The sequence below is a fragment of the Triturus cristatus genome, chromosome 10, assembly GCF_964204655.1.
Source record: "Triturus cristatus chromosome 10, aTriCri1.1, whole genome shotgun sequence".
NCBI classification, from domain to species: domain Eukaryota; kingdom Metazoa; phylum Chordata; class Amphibia; order Caudata; family Salamandridae; genus Triturus; species Triturus cristatus.
Genome location: NC_140593.1, coordinates 698,215,149 through 698,237,799, shown reverse-complemented (window position 1 = coordinate 698,237,799; position 22,651 = coordinate 698,215,149). Strand labels below are relative to the sequence as shown.

Genomic DNA, 22,651 nt, shown 5'->3' with positions numbered 1-22,651 from the left:
GAAATAACCTGTAAGAGAGAAATAAAGAGACAGGAATGGTAGAGTGGTTGAAAGAAGAGTCAAGAGATTAGTTAGCCTTGGCGTTTGGGAAACACGGTATTCAGCAGCACATGTGTCTGATCCAAAGACAAAATGTGGGCCCTGCCTCTATGTTGCTTTAGAAACTAAGCACTGTCTAGGTCTCGCTTGTAGGTAATAAAACATTAGCAGTTTAAGGTCACAGAGAGTGTTTTAGGGCAATTAACAGTATGATTTAACAAGAACAAGCTTCCACAACCCATGAACAATAATTTCTAGTTTTCAAGCTTACAGGCAGTGGTGTTCAAATAGAGACAACTGCATTTTAATAGCAGTAACTGGATGTTATTAAAAATAAAAGGTTTGAGAAGTGTAATCACATTAAATATCCAGACATGTTTATGTTATTGAAAATGTTCTCTATGTTTGCGATAGGTTGTCATTGTTTTTTTCCAAAACATATTTATGTATATATAGTAATGACAGTACTTCCTGTACCAGTACTGCCTGTTCAGTCAAACATCATGATGTCCTTCAGTGCTTTGGCTTTTAGCTAGGGGCACCTGGTAGTAAAATGAAAGTCATGTTTTTGAATCCTATAAATTAGACTTTGCCTTTCATTCTTCTGAATTTGATGAAATGTGTTTCATCCAGGAAGGATGGTAAGAACACATTTTTATGGGTAAAGAGGCTTGAGGATTTGGTGTGAGCTTCTTTCTGCTACCACATAGCAGATAAGATAAGTAAAACACAAGATTGGCAGTGTGGGTGTCTTACAGTCTGTGTTGGGTGGTTAGGGTCCATCAGCTACATGATCCAAATGAATCCATATCAGTGGGACACCTTATTTGCAATCTGGCTTTCATTAAAAAAAATGTGGATTTTTACATTCTAGTCCTGGCCCAATTCAACATAATGGAAATAGCTTACCTTATGACAATTTTTTGAGCAATATAATGGGAATAACTTACCTTATGACAATGTTTTGTGAGACAAAAGCCCAGGACTAAGGACATTAGGTCTCAATTGCATGATGCCATATGACCTCCCTGTCATTACATTTTTTCTAGATGGGCCTTGCTTGGGCCACTTTGATGCTTAAAAACACTCCTATAGCCCACTTCCCTGCATAGAGAATAAGCACACCTTCACCCCCTACTGAAAATTATACCTAGGCCCTGATTACAAGTTTGGCAGTCTTCCTGTAGGACCGCCATATTGAAGTCCCATGAAAACTGTCATACCTGCCCAGGTAGTATGCCCCCATCCACCCCCAGATCCATACACGAGCCACATTTACAGATGTATTTTCCCCTACGAGTCCTCTCTCTCTCAGCTTGCCACACCTTGGCTTAATTCACCTCTCACTAATAGTCCCTACTCTAAATCACCTTCTACAGTTTGTCCAGTTCCTCAAGACTTTTTCACATTGCACACGTGCTCTCCTGTGCTTAAATTGTGAAAATAAGAGTACCAGTGTGTGAAGCTTTGCTCAGAAGCCCACGGCCAGTGCAATTAAATGTTGGAGCACCGGATACCAAGGCTAGTAGTCTTACATCCACTGCCAGACATTCCCTGCCCCTTTTTCTTACTCTGGCAGGTTCCTGCCTACTCCCTTTGGAATGATTGTGATGTCTTTCTCTTCCTCCATCTTTCCGATTTGTGTTTTTGACTTTCTTGCACCCTATGAATTTCTGATGTGGAAAAATATGTCCAGGTCCCCAAAAATAGGTGCCAGTGGCACTCACCGGCAACCAAACCCCCAAATTTAAGCAATGATTATCTAGTTTGAGAATGCAACTCACCACACCAAATAGATCCTTATATTGTAGGTTGATGAGCCTATGGCAAGATTTGTAAATGCTTTGTTACTTGCAACCCTGGATATAAGGTTCCTCCAAAAACTGGATCATGCATTTTATTTAATTATTAAATAACGGGCTATGGCGTAAAAAACAGAAAGGAAACCAGGCGTACATTTTCAAGTGTGAATCTAATGATATGAGAGACAGTCAAAGGCGGGATTTGGCATATTAGGACGCTGAAAATTACGAGTAAGAAATACAACATTTCCTATTCATTTGTGTTGCCCGTGTAGGCTGCAGTTCTTTTGCAGGGCTATATCTGAAACCTATTTAAAGTTTCTTTTCTGTGTCAATAGTTAAATCAAATTTCAGCGATATTAAACCCGGCTAGCTCCGAGCTATTGATTGGGTTACAAATGATTGTGCCACCGTATAGTTTGTGATTTTTATTAAAGTCGTGAAAATGGCTCTGTGCTAGCGGTAGGAGATTACCGTCTCGGTTGCTTTTATTAAAGTGTGTCTGGTCGCTTAAATAAGTTGAAAACTTGTTTGCGTGGTATTCATGAATAAAACGGTGTTGTTTAATATTTCATGGCGTATTACGGTTTGTTGCACGTCCACGAGCCAACGATTTTTCCCCGTTCCGATGGATGCTCGGCCCTGGGACTGACATGGCGCGTGACACTCCCCAAGCACTGCCCATCAATAGTCTCTTAATATGAATACTTGTTTATCAGCATTGTTAAATTAGAAAGGCAATCTCGGTGGAACTCAAGAAAAGTCATGCAGAAAATGAGTGCACCTGACCTTTCGACGAAAGTGACAAATGACATGTCACACTTCAGGTGCTGGAAAATGCATTGATATCATAATTACTGCCATATGGAGAGAGCAATCTATCCAGGAATAAAGGGCCAGGGGCTTCACTATCTTTTATCCACGGCCATAGACGTGTTGGTGCTGTTCCTGGGACCAATTATGTTTGATTTGAAAGTCTCTAGATTTGCTGCACTCTCTTTTTTAAGTATTCAGAATAAATACCCAATCAAGTCCATTATTTACTTTGTAACTTGTCCGCTTTTATATGAAATGTAATACACGAGTTAAAACTTTATCTAAGAATTCTCAGTTTGGCAGGAACGCATATTAATTAGGCGAAGGAAAATGATGGGACGTTCACTGCTCACACAATTAGGTTTATTGTGGACGCTGGGATTTGACCTTTGACACATCCTGGCTTCAGAGCTTGGAATATGACCCCCTTGAGGTAAGTCACATGTCACAGTGCAAATTTGGAACACCAAAGACATTCAATGACAAGACATTAAAAGGAGATAAAAAACTCCCGATTAATGTCTAGGAGAACGCACATTGTATCTATGTAAAAGTTACACTTCTTCCCTTGACCCCTTGAAACAGGGCACCAAGATAAGCTGCAGTTCTCTATTAAAATACCCAATAATAAAAAGCCACAGTTCAGAATATAGGTCCCTGTTCACAAAATGCACGTTGGAGTAGGAACCAGGATAATACCAGACAATATCAGTGATTAAGCAAAAAAAAAACAAAAACTGACATTTACCATGAGCTTGTTAAAAATGAAAAAAGGAAAGTTCTTTGAGTTGGCACTCTCACTTTACCCAATCTATGGATTGCAAAGTACATGCTTATTTTCAGATGTGCAGTATTCTTTGCAGAAAGTTGAACATTTCATGTAATGAGGCATCATTTGTCACTTGTTGTGCACATTTGAGTTGGTTAAAGCCTTTTATGTCCCTGAGGCTCTGATCAAGAGGCCAGTCAACTAGCCCGTGGAGTCACTTTAGTTGTCCTGGGATCAAGGTGCAGGTCTAGTTCTTTCACTCAGGCAGTAGGGCAATAGCCCTTCATGCAAAGCAACACACCAGTCCTTCTGAGTCTTCCACAGGTCCAGAGGTGTACTGAAGAGTTGGGTCTGAGGGTCCATTATTTATACCTGGCTCCCACTTTGAAGCAGGAGAAGGTTCTGGAGGTTACCACCCCTAAACATGTTTGGAATTTCCTTCCACCCTACCCTTGCCCCAGCTTGTGTGGGGGTCACAAAAGGCTAGTGTCAAACCCTTTGGGAGTGTGCTCAGGCAGAGTTTTTGTGATGTGCAATTGTGGTAGGCAACAGCTCCTCCCCCTCATCGAGTACAAGATGGCCCATCCTGGCAACACCTGCTCTCCTTTGTCTCACTCTTTGGGTGCCATACACAAAGACCAACTGCCAGCTACGCCTAGTCATGTGACCCAGGTGCAGGCTACAGGCACCAAAGGTGAGGACAAGAACATCTGGCATTCTCAGAATTGTGACTTAAAATCCGACTTTGCCATTAAAAAGAGTTTAAAATTACGATTCTTTACACATAAAACTAGAAATTCCTATTTGCTTTGAATTAAAAATTGTTAGACTTGTCATCCTTAAGGTGGTCTTTGCCCAGACCTTTTGCCTCCCATTTTTGCTGATTTGTTTTGTTGACCATAGGACTCTGAGCACCTTACCACTGCTAGCCAGTGCTAAAGTGCATGTGCTTCTCCCCTAAACATGATGACATTGGTGCATAACTAATTGGCATATATTTGTTGTTCTGTTAAGTCCCTTGTAAGGTGGCACACAATATACCCAGGGCCTGTATTTCAAATGCAACTAGTGGGCTGCAACACTGATTGTGCTTCTCACAGAAGTAGCCTTTCAAACCTGTCACAGGCCTGCCATTGCAGTGTCTATTAGTGAAGTGTACTGCCATTTTGACTTGGAATTTAAACCCACTTGTCAGGCCTTAAACTCTCCTTTTATTACAAATACGTCACCCCTAAAGTAGGCTCTAAGTAACACTAAGGGCAGGGTGCCATGTAAGTAAAAGGTAGGACATGTGGATGTATGTTTGATATGTCCTGATAGTGACAAGCAGCCTATTTCAATTTTCACTACTGTGAGGCCTACTCTCTCACAGGGCAGCATTCCCTCTAGGCAGCCACAAACACAGGGAGGTGATGTTCATCTGAATTCTGAGCACTCATCGGAATTCATCTGAAGTCTAATAGGTCTTCCTGGGCAGGGAGGAGTAGGAGAGGCTGACAGTTACACTTCAATAGGTAGTGTCTGTCCACACACAAAGCACTTATTTAAAGATAGCCTAGCAGACAGGGCTAGGTTGAAAGGGATGCTTGTGCACTTCAGAGAGCTGCTTTGAATTCACCACTACATCAAAGGCACTTTTGGGAATAAGTACTTGATCTCTGATCCCCTAAGATCAGACACTTATGGATCTTGAACTGAACCTCTTTCAGGACTGCTGTGCTACTTAATGGACTAATCTGGACTGCTTTTCTAGAAGGGCTGCTTTTCTGCATGCTGACCAGCCACTTGCTGCTTCCTGACTCTGCTGAAGGAGAGCTGCACTCTGCCTTCCCTCCAAGTGATCTCCTAGGGCTTGCTGGATTTCTTTCTGATTCCTGAAGTCTCGGGAACACAAAAGACTTCCTGTAATTCTGCTGGTGCTGCTGGATGCTGCCTTCGGTGAGTCCTACCCTTGCCTGAGGTGCGCTCTCCAAGGACTGGACCTCAAAAGGGGGTCCTGCAGCTGTTTTGCTGCAAAACATATGCATCATCACCAGTGTGCCAATCAGAACCAATGGATCGCCCTTCTATGCTGATGCAGAGGCTGTTCGATGACAGCGGTTCTACAGCCTGCGCGGACCGATGACAATGCAGTGCCTTCATCTCAGAAAATCTGACAACACAGCAACCCAACAACGTGGAAAAGATCGATGCACAGTGCCCTTAGCATGAACGTTTTACTCCGTCCAAGGTACTTTCGCAGCGGGCCCTGTGCGGGTCCTGTAGCCGGCCTGCCCTACTTCGTGGTCTACATGAACTTTGGATTTTCACCAGTCTCTTACAACCGCTAGTAATCTTTTGATCACTAGTGACTTCTAAGAACTGTTTTTGCATTTAATTGTTAAAAATTCATAGCTCGAATACTGCTGATTGTATATTTGTAATTTTGATCTTATTTTGCTCAGATAAATATTCTCTATTTTTCTAAACCTGTGTGGAATTTTCATTGTTACGGTGTGTGTGTGTTGCACAAATACTTTACACATTGCCTCTTTAGATAAGCTTGACTGCTCTGTACCAAGATGCCAGAGGAAGACCACAAGTTATGTATTAGTGTGTATCTAGCTTACCCAGACTAGAATGGTGGCTCCTGCCTGGCCTGGGTGCATACCTCAGCCAACCAGGAATCCCATTTCTAACAAAAGATTTCATTTAATAAATGTAATACTTTAACACAATGTTATCCTATGGGAGAAGAAGACCTTGCATTAGTGAAAATGAATGTAAGAGTTTTTCACTACCAGGACATGTAAAAGTTAAAAGTACATGTCCAGTTTTAAAAAACAATATAATGCACCCTGCCCTATGGGCTGTTTATGGCCTACCATAGGGGTGAGTTATTTGTATTAAAAAAGAAGGTTTAGGCCAGGCGAAAGGTTAATTTGCAAGGTCAAAATTGCAGTTTAAAACTGTTCATGCAGATGCAATGGTAGGCCTTAGACATGTTTAAAAGGGCCACTTAAGAGGGTGGCACAATTAGTGCTGCAGGCCGACTAGTACCATTCAATTTACAGATACTTCATACATGTAGTACAACTCTACTAGGGACTTACTAGTAAATTAAATGTGCCATTTAGGTGTAGGCCAATTTCACCATGTTTAAAGGTGAGAACGTTATCACTGGTTAGCAGCGGTAAAGAGAGCAGAGTCCTCAAGCCACCAAAAACAGGATCAGAAATCAGGACTGCGAAGTCCAAAAGTTTGGGAATGATGCTGCAGAAAGGGCCACATCCAATAGCAATCCTCTCTGCGATGAGAGCATCACGCAAGCCTGCAGTCCACTGAGAATATGCAAAGGTGACAGAATGGACAACACTGCCCTAAATACTGCAGAACTCAACAGAAAGAAACAACAGATTACATTTTTGTAAATTGTGTTTGTCCGCTTTAACTGAAAATATTCTGACACATTAGACTGTGGTTCATTTAGTGCATTTCACTCCCCGCTTCTGTTGCTGCTGTCCATGCGTTGATTTCGTACTGCAAGCACTACATAAGAGACAGTGAGTGCTGCCAGTTTTTAGGGGGATCAGCACCTTTCAGTTCTGGGAATACAGCCAAATCTTCATGGCCAAAAATGAATCATCCTTCCTGTGCAATGATGGTCTATTTCCCTGCAATGTTATTACTTTGATCATAATTACTTCACTGTATAGTCAACATAATGTCCAGTCGCTAGTTTCGCCAAAAAGCCTTCCCATAAATCACAGATTTTCGAGAGAGGCAGAAAATGATGCATAATTCTCACACATTTAGAATGGGAAAACTTTTAGAGACATGAGTGAATGAATACTGGTAAATCAGTCCTGTGGGCCGGACGCCAACTCAGCGACCTGTAGGTCACGAGTTCGAATCTGAGGCCTGGAAGATTCATTTGGAGTCGGAATTCAGTGAGTCTTACCAGGCTGGTCAGTAATAACACCAGATGTTAAGGTAGTAAAAACGATCATATTCGGTATGAAGTTAATCACCACCGTTAGACTGGCAAGATGGTAGCAGTTACAGTACGGTTTGGGTTCGTATCCCGGCTTTGATATTTGCCTGACATCTCGAAGGGGGTGAAATGCATTAAAAGAAAAACACAAATATATAATTAAAAGGTTTAAAAACACTTATTACAGGGTATCTGCCTGTTGTTGCCTGACTTGATGTGTTCTATAACAACAACCATAGAATTCATTCTAAAGGAACAACGAGTTTAACTTGGGTGATGTAAGGACACAAACATGGCAACTCATTAATATATCTCTGAAGCTGCACAGAATACTAAGATTTCACCCAGTCTTCACACTTTGAAGACATAACGAAGAATGTGTCCTTTCCAACATCACCCCGATTTTTTTTTTTTTGCCTCCCATTTAACTACTCTCTGGTTTCACTTTCTGCTGTTTGTTCCTACGCTAAAATTATTGTAGCTGTGTTTCGTGCTGTCGAAAACAAATACTGCTTTGGCGCACTCACGCTTTAGAAAACAATTGGAGATTTGCTTCGTATTAACCCGGAAGAATGAGGAAAACTCATCTCCGCCCTCTTAAATTCCAGTCTCAAAGGGGCATCATTCCCGACCTCATGGAAGGGTGCTGAGGTCGTCACAATTTTTAAGAAAGGCTGTCGGAACGACCCAGCCAACTACCGCCCAATAAGCCTTTTAGACACTTCACAAAAGGTGGCTGGAAAAGTGATCCTGACCAGAATATTGCAATGGGTAGAGGAAAAGGGTATCCTCTCAGACTTCAGGCTGGTTTTAGATCTGGCACGGGAACAATAGAGCAATCATTTCGACTTATGATGCTATATTGGAAAGTGGTTTTACTGGGCAAGGGCAGACTGTATCTCGCTTTTATAGATTTGCGGACTGCCTCTGACCTAGTTCCCCGCAGCCAACTATGGAGTGTGCTTGACGAACAGGGAATTCCACCCTATTTGTTAAGCATGCTGAGAAATCTTCATGCTGACACTTTTGCACAGATCAGGTGGGGTAACCAGGGGCAAAAAACAGCACGCATACCTGTAAATAGAGGGGTACGCCAGGGATGTGTCCTTGATCCCACCCTGTTTTCATTATATGTCAATGGAGTGGTGGAGCACCTGCTACAACACCCTGCAGATGCACCATCCCTGGCTGGTAGAAGAATACCTACCCTTCTATTTGCAGATGATACCCTCCTGATTTCTAAAACCCCGGCAGGTTTGAAGAGTCTACTAGCTAACTTTAAGTCTTTCTGTGATGCGAGAGGGTTAGTTATCAACACAGCGAAGACCAATTATTTGGTCCTTAACCCCCCGAAAAAGTTGGCCAAACCACCGATTCTGGATTCTGTTGCCCTTGAGAGAGTCTCAGAGTTCGATTACCTCGGTATTCGTCTCTGTGACTCTATGAGCTGGAAATGCCACCACCAAAAGATGCTGTTGACACATAAGAGGGTGGTGGGTGCCCTCCTCAAGGAACATCGTGCCTCATCTTTGAAACCCATTGCTCCTGTTCTAGACATCTATAGGGCAAGGGGTGTTAGTGCTGCTCTATATGGGGATGAACTTTGGGGGGTCTATAAGGTGGATCATTTATCCTGTTCTGAAAGTAAATTCCTGAAAGATCTAATGGGGCTCCCCTATAGTACCCCAACCCTCCCACTGCTTCTAGATACAGGAACTCTGTCAATTAGCGACCAGGCTAGGCTCCACCCTCTTCTTTTATGGGCGAGAATTTGGAGAACACCAGAACTATCCAGTTATGCAGACGGCCTAACCGATGTGTTGGGGTCTCCAGGCTGGGCCAAGATCGCCTGGCTGAGGGAAGTCAAGCGTCTTCTCTTCAGCCTCGGTCTTGGCGAGGACTGGACTAATAGAACTGCGCCTCCTAAGTCTGAGCTGAAAAAGATCTATTGGAGCTGGGTAGCCGGCATCAGAAGTAGTAATGCTAATCTGTGTAGGTCCACTACGGATTTTCTTTCGATTAAGGATGTGCACTTCTGTGAACCCTTCCTGGATGTCATCTCAAATCGTAAGGACAGGGCCCTATACTTCCAATTCAGAATAGGCTTACTCCCTCTTGGTGAACTGACTTCCAGGTGGAAGGCACCAATTCAGACAATTTCCTCTTGCCCTTTTTGTGAAAAAAGGATTGAGTCTGTTGCTCATTTTCTGTTTGAATGTCAGGCCTATCCAGCCCCCCGGAGTAGATGGTTAAAGCCACTATGCAGAGAGCTAGGAACTAGACACTATCTAGAGGCTCTACGAATTTTAAAAAACGATCCACGGCCCCTTTATGCTTGTGGGTTAGCAAAGTTCCTAGGATGGGCTTGGCGCATCAGATCAACTAGGCTTTTGTATCTTGTTTAATTTGTTTTTTAACGAAATATATATGGTTTTTAGCTAATTTATTGGCACCTGTAGCAGTATGAAATGTTTGTTACTTCTCCATGCACTGGTTCCTTTTTATTATTTTATTATCTATTACTGTATTTCTGCTTTTTAAGATATATTCATATCGAAATAAAGCCTTTTTGACTGACTGACTGAGAAAACAATTAAATAAATAATAAATCCGTATATAATACATATGTAACTTTTACATGACTTTTAACCCCTTGTGTGCCCCGCCCTTTCCCCGCCCTGTGCCGGGCATTGAATTAGCGGGCGGGGTTCATGACGAGATAGTCTCGTCATGGGCACAGCGCAACCGCGGCCCATGACGAGACCATCTCGTCATGGGCACTCAAGGGGTTAATACACGCACCTGCGTACACTTCTTTCATCTATTCAGGGTAAATAAAATAATATGTGAATGCTAAAGCATCCAACTAAGAACATAAAATACTTAACACTGAATGGCTGTATATTGATCTTTATCAGAAACTGTGTCCAAATGTCAGTGTTGTTTTGGAATTCTACTTTTACAGCGATATTCTTCTCAAGAGTGAAGTGGTATATATAGTGAATAGACAGAAAGTCTGTGTTTTCATATGTTGCCAAGTTAATGCTTGTTTGTACTGAAGATTAGAACATTAGAATGCAGAGAGCGCCATTGAAGACAATGCAGTGGCGTAGCTAGACCTACTGCCACCTGGGGTGGACACTAAGTTGCCGCCTGGTGCAGGTAAGTGCTGTGGGGGTTGGGGTGTGTGATGAACGACTTGTTCCGGGGGGGAGGGGGTCTGGTGGGCGACTTGTTCTCGGGGGGGGCTGGGGGATGGTGATAGTGTAATCGACAGACAAAACCTGGTCACCTCCACCACCCCCAAAAACAGTGCCGCCCGGGACGGACCTTCCTCCTACCCCCCCCCCAGCTTTGCCACTGAGAGAATATGGCAGTTTACTCCGCATGCTTTTCCCCGCATGCAATTACAATGCGGTCGTTACAACAACCGCTTTGTAACATTCCATACCATTACCTCGCAAGTCGTAACAACGACTTGCTCTAGGGGGGTGCTGGATGTTGGAATAGTATAATTTCTAACTCCAACTCCAGTATGTGCAACAGTAGGGAAGGTGTTGGATTTTAAATCCAACTCCTTCTGCCCCCTCCGCAAGTCGTTGTTCCGACTTGCGGAGTAATGGTATGCGTTGTTACAAAGTGGTCGTTGTAACAATCTCGTTGTAATTGCCTGCGGGAAAAAGGATTCATGGTAAACGATGTTTACCCCACCGTGACAATGGAGTCACTCCTGGCTTATAATGTTTTATATGAGCCTTCTGCTCAGACATTCCAATGTTTATCTTTCAGTTTTTTCCCTTTTTTTTTTTTGTAAATATTTTTATTGAAGTTTAAACACATAACATTACACATTTGCATCAGGTTCAGTAGAGTAGAGGTCCAGTGAAAGTGTCGTGGGACATACATGACATGGTGAAAAACAGAGAGCTCCTTTTTGCTGCGCATGACAGTATATCTCACTTTGCATCGACCAGTGATATCTCGCCTATAGTTTTTTCCCTTTTTAATTTAGATATTTCTACCCTTGTGGGTGGAATGTTCCAATAGCCTTATAACCCTTCTACCTTTGGCTATACCTGTTGATAAAGGCCCTCATCCTGTTTATAGGCCCAACCCGACTCGAGTTCAGGGACTTTAACAACCGATATAGCCCTCGGGGGCGGGCTATATGACTATACTGTAAACTCTGATGACATATTCTGAATTAAGGAGAATATGAGCATGTGCCCTTTGCCAGCACCCCATTAAACATGAACATTACTCAGGCTAGTTTTCCAGGCGGAATAAAACTTTCCTGTAAAGTTGGTAATACTGTCAGTTTTCCCCTGTGTTTTTTTGGTGAATTCTGCATTTTTGCAGTGTGTTTTATTCCTATGGAATATTACCCAGCAACGTAACTCTGTTCATTGCACTATGTTGTTCCCATTAATCAGCAAATCAAAAATGTGTCAAGTGAAAAACCATTTATAAAATAATCAATCTCTTGTTCTGACCTCAATCTCATGCTTGTGATGCTACTCACTGAAGAAGCAAAATGATGCAGGCAAATGGGAAACGAAAAAGCCTCGCCATGCGTGCCTACTGAAAGAAAGGAAAAAAACACTGTTATTCACATTGGAGTTCATCCTTTTTTGATTCAAAGTATGGGAGAGTGCAGTTCCTCTGTTACCTAGCTCGCCAGTATTAACCGTTTTGCCCTCTAGAGGCCGAGAGGTGAGTTGGATCAACAAATCTTTGAGTCACGTGTGCCAACCGTTTCCGCAGTTGTATTAACCATATACGTTACCTTCTTGCTCCCTGTTCAAGCAGTGTATTCTATTCAGTTTTAATATAATGTAGAAAGCGACTAATATTATCATACGGATCTCCATTTAACCCGTTAACCATGGCGTAAAATCCGCCGCGGTGCGGGTGTTTCCGTGCACGGGCGGGGCTGCGTCGGCCAACGGACATGCGCAGCACTACGGAGGTAGTGCTCGCAACTGCCGTTGGCCGACGCACGCAGCAAACGGGTTAAAAGCTGGTGACACTAGAAGCAGTTGGCATGGGTTTTCCTATGGCCTCAGCATTTTGCTGAAAATTTTGTGATTCTGAGCATATCATTATTTCACCTAATTATGTGTAAGTCTATTGAAATTGCGTAATCCAAAAATGGATAATTCCCACTTTATGTGTACTAATTTATGTCCGTCAGCAACCTTCATGATGTTCAGCGCTCCCTTGCTTTTCCAGCTCGGTTCACACTTTGTAAATACCTAAATATGGGAAGGACCTCATTTACCAAAAAATAACGCATCACCGTGCTGCAAGCTATTTTGCTGCGCTGAGCGGTGTCATTTTAAAAGCAAAGGGATGCATCATATTAACAACAATACGACACAACTGTGTACTTTTCCCTGCGCTGGTGCACAATTGAGTGCCATGCGCCAACATAGGCACACTAGCATAATGTTGCAAGGTTGTCTGCATTGCAGGGATGATTGTTTTTGTGCAGGAACGGAAACCTTCCTGCACAAAAACAATAATTGATGGCAATTTCCTCTTTCTATGCATGCTGCAAAATGCAGCACACATTGAAAGAGGAGAAATAAAAGTATTTCTCCTTGTTGCGCCACTCCTACGCTTCCCCTTGGGAGGCGTAAGATTCTGATGCATTCTCAGCTTTTCAAAACTTTGTAAATCTGAGAATGTGCCAGGTTCCATGGTTGTTGCATAGGAACACCCACAGCAATACCCATGGAATGCCCTATTCATACAGAGTAATGTATGAAAGGGGCATGTATTTACAAGGCCATGAAAAGTCACGTATGGTGACTTTACGCAGCATTGTATAAATGGGCAGGCACAGTGCGCCACCGCCTGTGCTGCATCATTTATTTGTAAAATGAGGCCCAGCGTGTGTCGTACAGTAAACTGTGCAGTCAAAGTAGGGGCAGAAGAGGTAGAAAACGCACGTGCGCAGACGCAGGCAATGGCAGAATTAATGTACTGGGGATATGAATATGCATGCATGGGACCTTTCAGAGGCAAGACTGAAACCTTTGCTACACCACTAAGCTCCTGTGGGCAATAATTCCCTCAGCCAGCAGCATATTTCACAGTTGGTCAGTTCTGGGACTGGCGGCGGTCTGCAGTTCACCACTCCGTCCCTGATGTACCATCCAGATTTATAAAGTATAAATTTGCCATGTGAAATTCAAGCTTGACTTCCTACAGAACAGACATAAATTACGTGTTCTGTTCTGCTCTGTGAACATGAAACAGAAGCACTATTTTTCTGTTCTTGCTCATGTTAGATTCCGCAGTAATCGTATATATCGCCTGTACAGCGGGTGTGGGTTGGTGAGCGTGCTAAAAATAAATTAATTTTGAGGACCTATTGAGGCAGAGGTCAGTGTTGGGCTGGCCAGCTCTCTGGTATAGACAGGTGGCCCGGCTTTAAAAGGGTAGTGCGTGGCCATTTATTTATTGGCCCCTTCAATGCACCATATACTGGTCCGTTCTGCTAGCCTGGCAGTGACAGAGTGCATGAGTCCAGCCATGGCCAGGATATCATAGCCGACAGCAGCATTTAATAAGGTGAAGTAGAAAGCATGGAGGCGTAAATCAAATTGAAAAAACATTGCTCTCTGCATTTCCTAAAATAGATATTGATTTGCAGGTTATGCAGTCTACTTCTACATCTGTGAGTTAGAATGGGGCCAGGTTACCTGGATGACAGACTAGGCAGACAACCACCAATCAAGGAATTGTCAACTTAGCGAATGATCCACTTGGCATGAGTCCAGGTTTCACCAAAGAATGGCAAATTGAAGACAGCGCTCCTCGCTCTTCAGAATTGAACTTTGAGACTGAAGAGAACAGTAGACAAATATAACTGTTTTTTTTTTAACTAAAGAGTCTAGCTGAACGTAACAAAGGAATAAAAGAAAAAAGACACATATTACAGTATTCCATGGTCAGACCTGCAGTTTCGTGAAGGGACTGGTGAGCTAAGGGGACAGGTGGATGGATCAGCAAACAAAAGAGGGCTTGCTAGGAAAATATAAACAAGAAAGGCATGAGAAAATGCAAAGGAAGCAGCAAAGGTGGAGTAAAATGGCAGGAGAAAGAAGCTGAGGACCTACGAGGTAGAGAGTGCATCGGATGTGACCCTGGGCATGGAAAGTGATTATGTTGCATAGATTTAAAAAAAAAAAAGAAAATTCAGGGTCAGTGGTTTCCTTAGAATAACAGGGCTGCCAAATACCAAGGCCATCTAGCATTGACTACACCTCATTCCTCTTTCTTCCATCACCCCTTCTTCCTTATAGTACTTACTTACTCAGATTCCTTTTCCTCTCTGCTTTCTCACCTTTTCAATGTTTTTCATCATTATCTTCAACACTTTTTTTTATATGTTTCAGATTTTCTTACTCTGTTGCTCTGGGTCAAACTGTGATGTTGAAAGGTAAATCCCAGTCCCCAACAATGAATACTAGTGAATAACACCTGTGAGCACCAGCACTAATGAAAGATCTGAGAGAACCACATAGTATTGAAAGTGGATAGGAAACTGACACATATATTGAAAGAGGAAGTGTTTTTTCCCTTAAGACAGGAAATGCCAGAGGATGAGTGGAAAGAGGTAGATGTTGACGTAGATTGTATGGATGGGGTAGTAAGCAAGATTGAGGGAGACTAGGGTCTACAATTGGCCTAATGACAGAATTACCTGCACCGCATCTATGTTAGCTAGTGGGTTCTTTGGAAAAGAATGAAGGAATCCCCTGACTTTTTTGCAGCTGACCTCCTGTTTTGCTGACTTCATCTTTGCTGACTTTAGGATTCTGGGAACTTTATTACTGCTGACCAGTGCTAAAGCGCAGGTGCTCTATCCCTCAAACATAGTAAGATTGGCTTATCCGTATTCAGCATATTTAATTTACTTATAATGTCCCTAGTAAAGTGCACCATATGTGCCCAGGGCTTGTAAATTAAATGCTACTATTGGGCCTGCAGCACTTATTATGCCACCCACTCCAGTAGCTCTTTAAATACGTCTCAGGCCTGCCATTTCAGAGCCTGTATGTGCAGTTTAAACTGCCATGTCGACCTGGCAAGATAACCCACCTGCCAGGCTTAAACCTTCCTTTTTAATTCATATAAGTCACCCCTACGGTAGGCCCTACACAGCCCCAAGGGCAGGGTACAGTGTATTTTAAAAGTTGGACCTGTACTTTTAAGGTTTACATGTCCAGGTAGTGAAACACTCTTAAAGTAGTTTTTCACTACTGCAAAGGCCTATCTTGCCCATAGGTTAATGTTAGGATTACCTTCTTCCATCTTGTATGTGTAATTTCCAATTGGTACAAAATAGAAATTTCGAGTTTGGTGTCTCTGGACTCACAATTTTATGGTGAAGTTGGATTTTATATTGTAAGTCTGAAAATGGCACTTTAGAAACTTGACATTTTCTTACTTTAACCACTCTGTGTCTGCCTGTCAATGAAGCACGTCTGGGGTGGGTGACAGCTGGGCATTCCCTCTAGACAGTCACAAATGCACAGAGCTGAGGTATGACATTCACATCCTGATGACCCACCAAGAGGCTGATGGGTCTTCCTGAGCTAGATGGGAGGGAGGACATGACACTTGCAATTGAATAAGTCTGTGTGTCCCCCCACACAAAGAGCTGCATACCCCTCTGCAGTGAGTCTTGAGTCAGGGCACGTAGGGCAGGGGCCTTCTGAACTTCAAAGTACTCTCTTTGAAGTCTCCCCCACTTCAAAGCACAACTGGGAATAAGTACTAGACACCACCAACTCAGTACACTCTGGACCTTAGGGCACTCTGCCAGGAAGGAGGACTGTGATGCTGCTGAAAAAACTGACATTCTGCTAGACTTTGCTGGATTTCCTGGACTCCTGCTCTAGGGTGCCTGCTCTGCTTCCCCATGCCTAGTAGTAAGAAGAACTAGATCTGAATCTCTATATCCCCCAGAACAAAGTGACTCAATGGGATTGCCTGCTTGCCTCCTGTACTGCAGTCTCGGGGACATCAAAGACTGCCTGCAATCTTACAACCATCACCTGGACTCTGCCATCTGTGAATTCTACCCTGCCAAGTGGTGCTAATCCAATACTGGTCCTTTGATGGTGGGTTTTCCTGTGCTGCTCTGCAAGTACCCAAGCATCACCTGCTTTATGCCGGTCATAACCAACACATTGCCTTCGACATTGATGCATCACCACTTCGAGGACTCCACAGCAGTGACCGCGCAGCTCAACGTCGACTTATTGCCTTCATTGTAAGTGGTTCGATGATGATGCGGGACCCGACTATGAAATTCAACGATGATGCATCGCCTTCATTGTAAGGGGTATGGCTACGACGCACGACTTGACTGTGTGACTATGAACCGAAGCATAATGCTCTCGCTGTCGATGCATCTCCGGAAAGGGGCTGTTTTCAGCGGGGCCTGCATTGATTCTGTATCTGACCTGCGCTCCATTGTGGTTGGTTTGACTTTTCAGATTTGACCCGGTAGGCTCTTAATGAATCTAAGCACTATAATTAAAAATGTTCTTTAAAAATTAATTACTCTGTTTCTACTGACTGGGTTCTTATTGTTTTGATCTTGTTTTGTTCATTAAATTAAGCTCTATGTTTCTAACCTGGTGTTTGTTATTTTTGTGGTTCTCTTAATTGTTTTGCTGTATTAAGTGTTGCAAAAATACTCAACACATTGACTCTTAGGTTAAGCCTGACTGTTCGATACCAAGCTACCAGAGGGTGAGGACAGGTTAACTTAGGTTTTGTATCTGACTTACCCTGACTAGAGTGGTGGTCCCTACTTGGAGAGGGTGCATATCTCTCCTAACTAGTGACCCTATTTCTAACAACCACTGTATTCATTCTTGGACTTCGTCCAGTTAGTTTGCCATTTGATGTTGATTTGCACATCCGTTGCCAAACATGAAGTAGATGTTAGCCTCTTCCAAGTTGCTATGGTGTCCAATTTTATCAGTATTCAATATAGCAATCAATGAGGGTGTGTATATGTTGAAGGGGCTTTATAGGAGGACCAGTTCATGATGTTCCACACAGTTGACAGTGCTTATTTTGGAGACAAATGGCCCACCTTGACCTGCTTGGTCTAATTTTTCAGAAACAAAAGGATTCAGGCCAAGATGGTTTGTCTCACTTCAGCTACTGCTGCCAAGCAGTGAAGAAGGATGATATGGGATTGATGTGTTAAGGTCTAGTGACACCAATGTGCAATTCTGGCTTGAGTTAAAACTTGTTCTGTCCTGATATTCAGTATTGTGCCTTCCTGCATGGTCAGAACTCAGACTGACATATTACATAAGCAACAGGGACTGAGACTTGTACCAGTAAGTTTCACTAGATCCTCCTTTTTGTTTTATTAGGTGGAGAACCTCTAACAATAAGTGATTGACCTTCAGGGGCAGTGTTTCCATTTTGAAAGTATTAGTGGGACTATTTCATAAAAGGCTTTTGTGACCTTGCTTATCAGGTGATTCAGGGTTTCAGTGGAAGGCGATTTTACTGGGTCCTCATGGCCCAGGGTTGTTTTTTAAAGGTTATCAGGGTCTTGAATCTGTATTTTTTGACCAGGCTGATTTTGTCCCAAGGATGTGTTTGAAAGTAGGCCTCATGTCTCCTTCAATGTAGAAATAGATCATAATGTGACATGACTATTTAGCACCAACTACTCAAACTACCTATGATAAAACAAACCGCTCATACCAGGAGACAGCCGAAAATCAGTGATCTGGCTATCATGTAGCAAGTAGAATAGGAGGTCAAGACTTTGGCAATAGCATAGATCAGTTTTGTAGCTAGTTGATGTAACCTACTATAGATAGGGGGAGGCTTTGGTACTCACAGACATTCATGCTTTTAGGATTAAGACTCTATACAAGAGAAGTATGGGTCATTTGGCCCAAGGTGGGAATGAGTGGATGTCTATTAAAAGAGGATTACAACAGGTGCATACAATGAATAGAGCTTGTTGGAAGTAGTGGCACGTACCATTAGCAGATGCTCAATTAAGTCATATGTCAGAACTTTGACTTCATTGTTTTAAGGTGATTCATTCAGGAGTCCTTTGCTGTTATTTCTGTACTTTTTGGTCATAGCTAACAGAATGTCTTCTAAATACGAGCCAAGGCTTGGTAAGGGTGGAATGACTTGGAAGTGTTGCTTTAACACTGCATGAATGTTGGAGTCATTTTTGTTTATTATTATTATTATTATTATTATTATTATTATTATTATTAATATTACTACGTAAGGAAGGACATCTTCAGAAGGAGTGGGAGTATTTGGAATGCAATTATTCAAAACAAGAGGCAGCATTATCTATGCGAAATTAAATAAAAACAGTAGTGGGATATAGTGGACAAACACAAATCTAAGTAAAACAATGTTTGCAAGAACAATTTCTCAGGCAACAGTGATATGGATACAAAGCTTCAAAGGGAGAATATCGAATATACTCTAGCAAAGAAAAGAAAACACCATGAAAGCACAGTATTTGGAGGCTAATCAGAAGTATGTTTGCAGCTGATTGATGATTTGATTTTAAATGTGATTCTTTCCAAGGAGATATTTATCTAGCACAGACATGGTCCTGATGGGAAATTCAGAGCTTCACACAGGTCAAGGATTAAGTGCAAAGGCATACTTTTTACAAAAACATGGCATTACTTTAAACACTCTTGGGAGAAATAGCATTAGTGCCGGCAGAAATAAAGACACTTATACACACAGTTCAGGCCAGGTGGTTGGGGATGAACTTCAACAAATGCAATTGATAAGCTATACAATAAATCTTACTACACATGTGTAAGGTGAAGAACCATATCCATTAATAACTATGTATTCAAATATTATCTCTTCCTCCATGTGGGACATATAGTCCCTCATGGTCCATGCTGGATAGTTAGTAGAGCTGAGCAAAATAACCTATTTCTTTCAACAAAGTTTCAGGACTTTTCTGGAAAGTTACTCAGACTATTGTTTCCTGGTTTTGTGAGTGATCATTTCAAGCGAGGGAATAATTTGCATAAAAAATTAGATGAGCTATAGAAAAGACAGTGATTTCAGCAGGAAACGTCTTACCCAGCAGACTTTTTTAGAGTGAAGCAGTCTCCCGTAGATAAAAAGTACATAGAATATTAAAATACGAGCTCTAAAGAAATGCCGCAAATTTAGCATAATGTGAAATTTGCAAATTTAGTGAATTTCGCCACCACACTTGTAATTTCGTCTAAATTCTGTAATCTGATGGAGGAATATGGTAGTGAAGTGTAGGTTGGGAATTCATGTTCCACTTTTGCCTACGCTATGCTGGGCATGTTGATATCCATGTGCCACAATATCCCTCAATTTTGAACTTAGACTATATTTCACATTGATGGACATAAGTATATTTTTGTCATGAGAACATAATGAAGATAGGGGTTAAATTAATAATTTGTCTGTTTCATTTTTCCTACAGCAGACAGATGATGCAGCACAGACTGATGGCCAGCAGCAGACACAGTCCTCCGAAAACACAGACAACAAGTCGCAGCCTAAGAGGTTGCATGTATCAAATATCCCTTTCAGATTTCGGGATCCAGATCTCAGACAAATGTTTGGTGTAAGTATCCATCTATGATAAATGCATATTTGCGGTCTTTGTTCTTTTCTTTCATTGATTTTTATTGTTACTTGATATTTGTGTAGCACACTGCTGACTCTTGTGGAGCTATGCAGTACTGTCCATTTCTTTGCAGTCTTGAGTATACTTGCATTTTCCCCAAACATTGGCGCTTTTCTTTTGCTTTGTTTTTCGCAAAGAAGGCAACCCATAATTAAGGCTCATAAACTTTCTAAGTCATTAGTCCAAAATATAGCGGAATATTCTTATGTGCTACCATTAATTTATTTTGCAAACTCGTTGTTAATCTGTTTTTATACTTTGGTATTTGCTTCCTTATTTTGCGTAAATCTGAGTTTGTTTTTATTTTCCATTCGTTGTTTTTTTAAAACGTTAACTCTTTTGTCATCTTGTGGCTCTAAAGTTTAGTGAAGACAGTATGGGGCCTATTACGGTGTCTGGCAGACTTGTGTCCGCCCGACACCATCTCGGTGTGAGAACCAACCGACCATAGGTCGGCGGTTCCGCACCTCCTATTATGATGCTACCACATATGGTGCGATCGCAAACACCCATTTCTCTATGGGAGCTTGTGCTGCAATCGGATACCAGCTGCAGCACAAGCTCCCATAGAGAAATGAGAGTTTCTTTGAATCTTTGCACTGCGTGGCAGGCACCTCACAGTGTCTGCCACACGATGCAGGGATTTACACGGGGATACCATAGGTGCCCCACAGGACCCCAACCATGGGCCACTGAGGGACTAAGTCACTTCCGACAGGCTTTCCATGTCAGAAAGCCCAACATGGAAATCCTGTCTGAAAATGACATCATAATCCCGACGATGTAAATGCAGTCCTAAAGGGATTAGCGCTGAGATACCCCTGCGGGGGTGATTCCAGCGCCTTAAAAATCCCATACATATATACATTATGAGTAGGCCTGACTGGCTGACGGGCTCGTTGAGCCCATTGGAAGCCAGCTAGAATGACCTGCTGGTTTGAACTCTGACCTCCTTCTGTGTAATTAGGTGGTCGGAGTTTTAACCAAGGATGTCAGTCGGAAAGGCTCTGACCGACATTCTAATCGGCCCCTAAGTCGTTAAACCCATTTACCCGAGAAGTACTTTTTAAATGTGAAAGCCCTACCAAGCGTGGAAACTGATGCACCAAGTACCCGGTTTAGCACTCGATCTTCAGAAAGAGTGGTCATAGTTGTTATTAAATGGAGGTGCAGACAGTGCTTTCATATGAAGCAGGAAACATTAACTGTAATCTCTACGCAAAGAGTAACAAATTACACATTAGGAATAGCAAAATCAGGGGTGTAGCTTCAGGAGGGGTTTTTGGGGTGTTACACCCCCCTAAAAGAAGTATTCTGTAGCAAATAGTTGGGTACTGGTTCTTTCAATCGTTGATGGTGAGGAATCGGTTGCATTTCACTCTGGATTTTTACATGCACACACTGACAAAAACACACACACAAACACACTCTTTCACTTTAGTCTCTGCCTTAAAACTTGGCTAGTTTGAAAACTATTGTGTTTTAAGTACCTTAACAATCCGCACTCCTCACTCTTTCCACTGACTTGCAAGGCCCCTTCATGTCCTGCTTATTATAATGTATTTTAACAAGATATGTTAGTGTGATTGTTGGGAAGTCTGAAGCTTTCAACCCCCCCATCTTACTGACCAAGCTACGCCCCTGAGCAAAATACTCTACACATAGATCTTGGTGAATGCTTGGGACCGGAGTATTTATTTGGTAAAGTGAAATGTATCTTGTCCTGAATAGCTTCCCTATGTGACTTTCAGTCACAAGTACATGTACATTTAGCCTTAGGTGTTAGTTAGTTCTCCCTCTCCCTTTGCTGTCATTTTGTTGTTCACTTCGCATAGCGAATGCTCACAATGGATTAAATTATGACTAGAGTAAAGCACCACACACATACTCCATGCCTGCTCTGCTTGACACATGCAGACTATCCATGTCCCTTATGGATGGAGAACATGGCCTGGTTTAGGCATACTGGCAAACACCTTTTAAATCAGGAGAAATCCTAAGGCAATTCTCCCACTGAAGTGGAAAGGTAAGCTGTCCTTTTCCTTTTTAAATCCATTGCTGCCACTGTTGCCATTTCTTCTCAACATACTGAAAAGAGTTATCACTCTTATAAATCACTCTTAGAAAAGTAGGGGCCTACTTCGGGTGCATCTCCAGGCCACACAGCATCACAATGGATCTCATAACAGTTTTCAAAAGGCATTTGGTGCATCTGCATGAGTATCAATTAATTAATGTTAATTAATTAATCAATTAATGTTAATTCGAACAATAACATGAATAGTTTGCAAATTTTCTCCTGACAGGTCCTGCTGTACCTATGCGCCGGGAAACCCTTTTTGGGTAGCTGTTGCGCTTTACAAATCTATAAAATAAATAAATAAATAAATCAATTGGGCTGAGGTGAAAAATCAAAATCCTATACAAAGGCATGCTGTGAGGGGAACTCAGAGCAGGGAAATTTGCGGATTAAAGCTAACAAGGAGATATGACTCTCTCAAAAAAGCCCATGAGTCTAAGGTTACCAGAAGATTTGT

At 42.2% G+C, this 22,651-nt stretch overlaps 1 protein-coding gene across 35 annotated transcripts in view; it reads left to right on the top strand.

The window, feature by feature from the left end:
* RBFOX1 (RNA binding fox-1 homolog 1) overlaps positions 1-22,651 on the top strand; it is a 958,925-nt gene that overhangs the window by 635,890 nt on the left and 300,384 nt on the right. For all 35 annotated transcript variants that reach the window (XR_014969494.1, XR_014969493.1, XM_085628210.1 and 32 more), the window contains exon 3: positions 19,908-20,051. Coding sequence is in view for 33 of the 35 variants with exons in the window: in XM_085628210.1 (XP_085484336.1) it covers positions 19,908-20,051 (144 nt within the window). In the remaining 2 variants the exon portion in view is untranslated. The remainder of the gene's footprint in view (positions 1-19,907; positions 20,052-22,651) is intronic.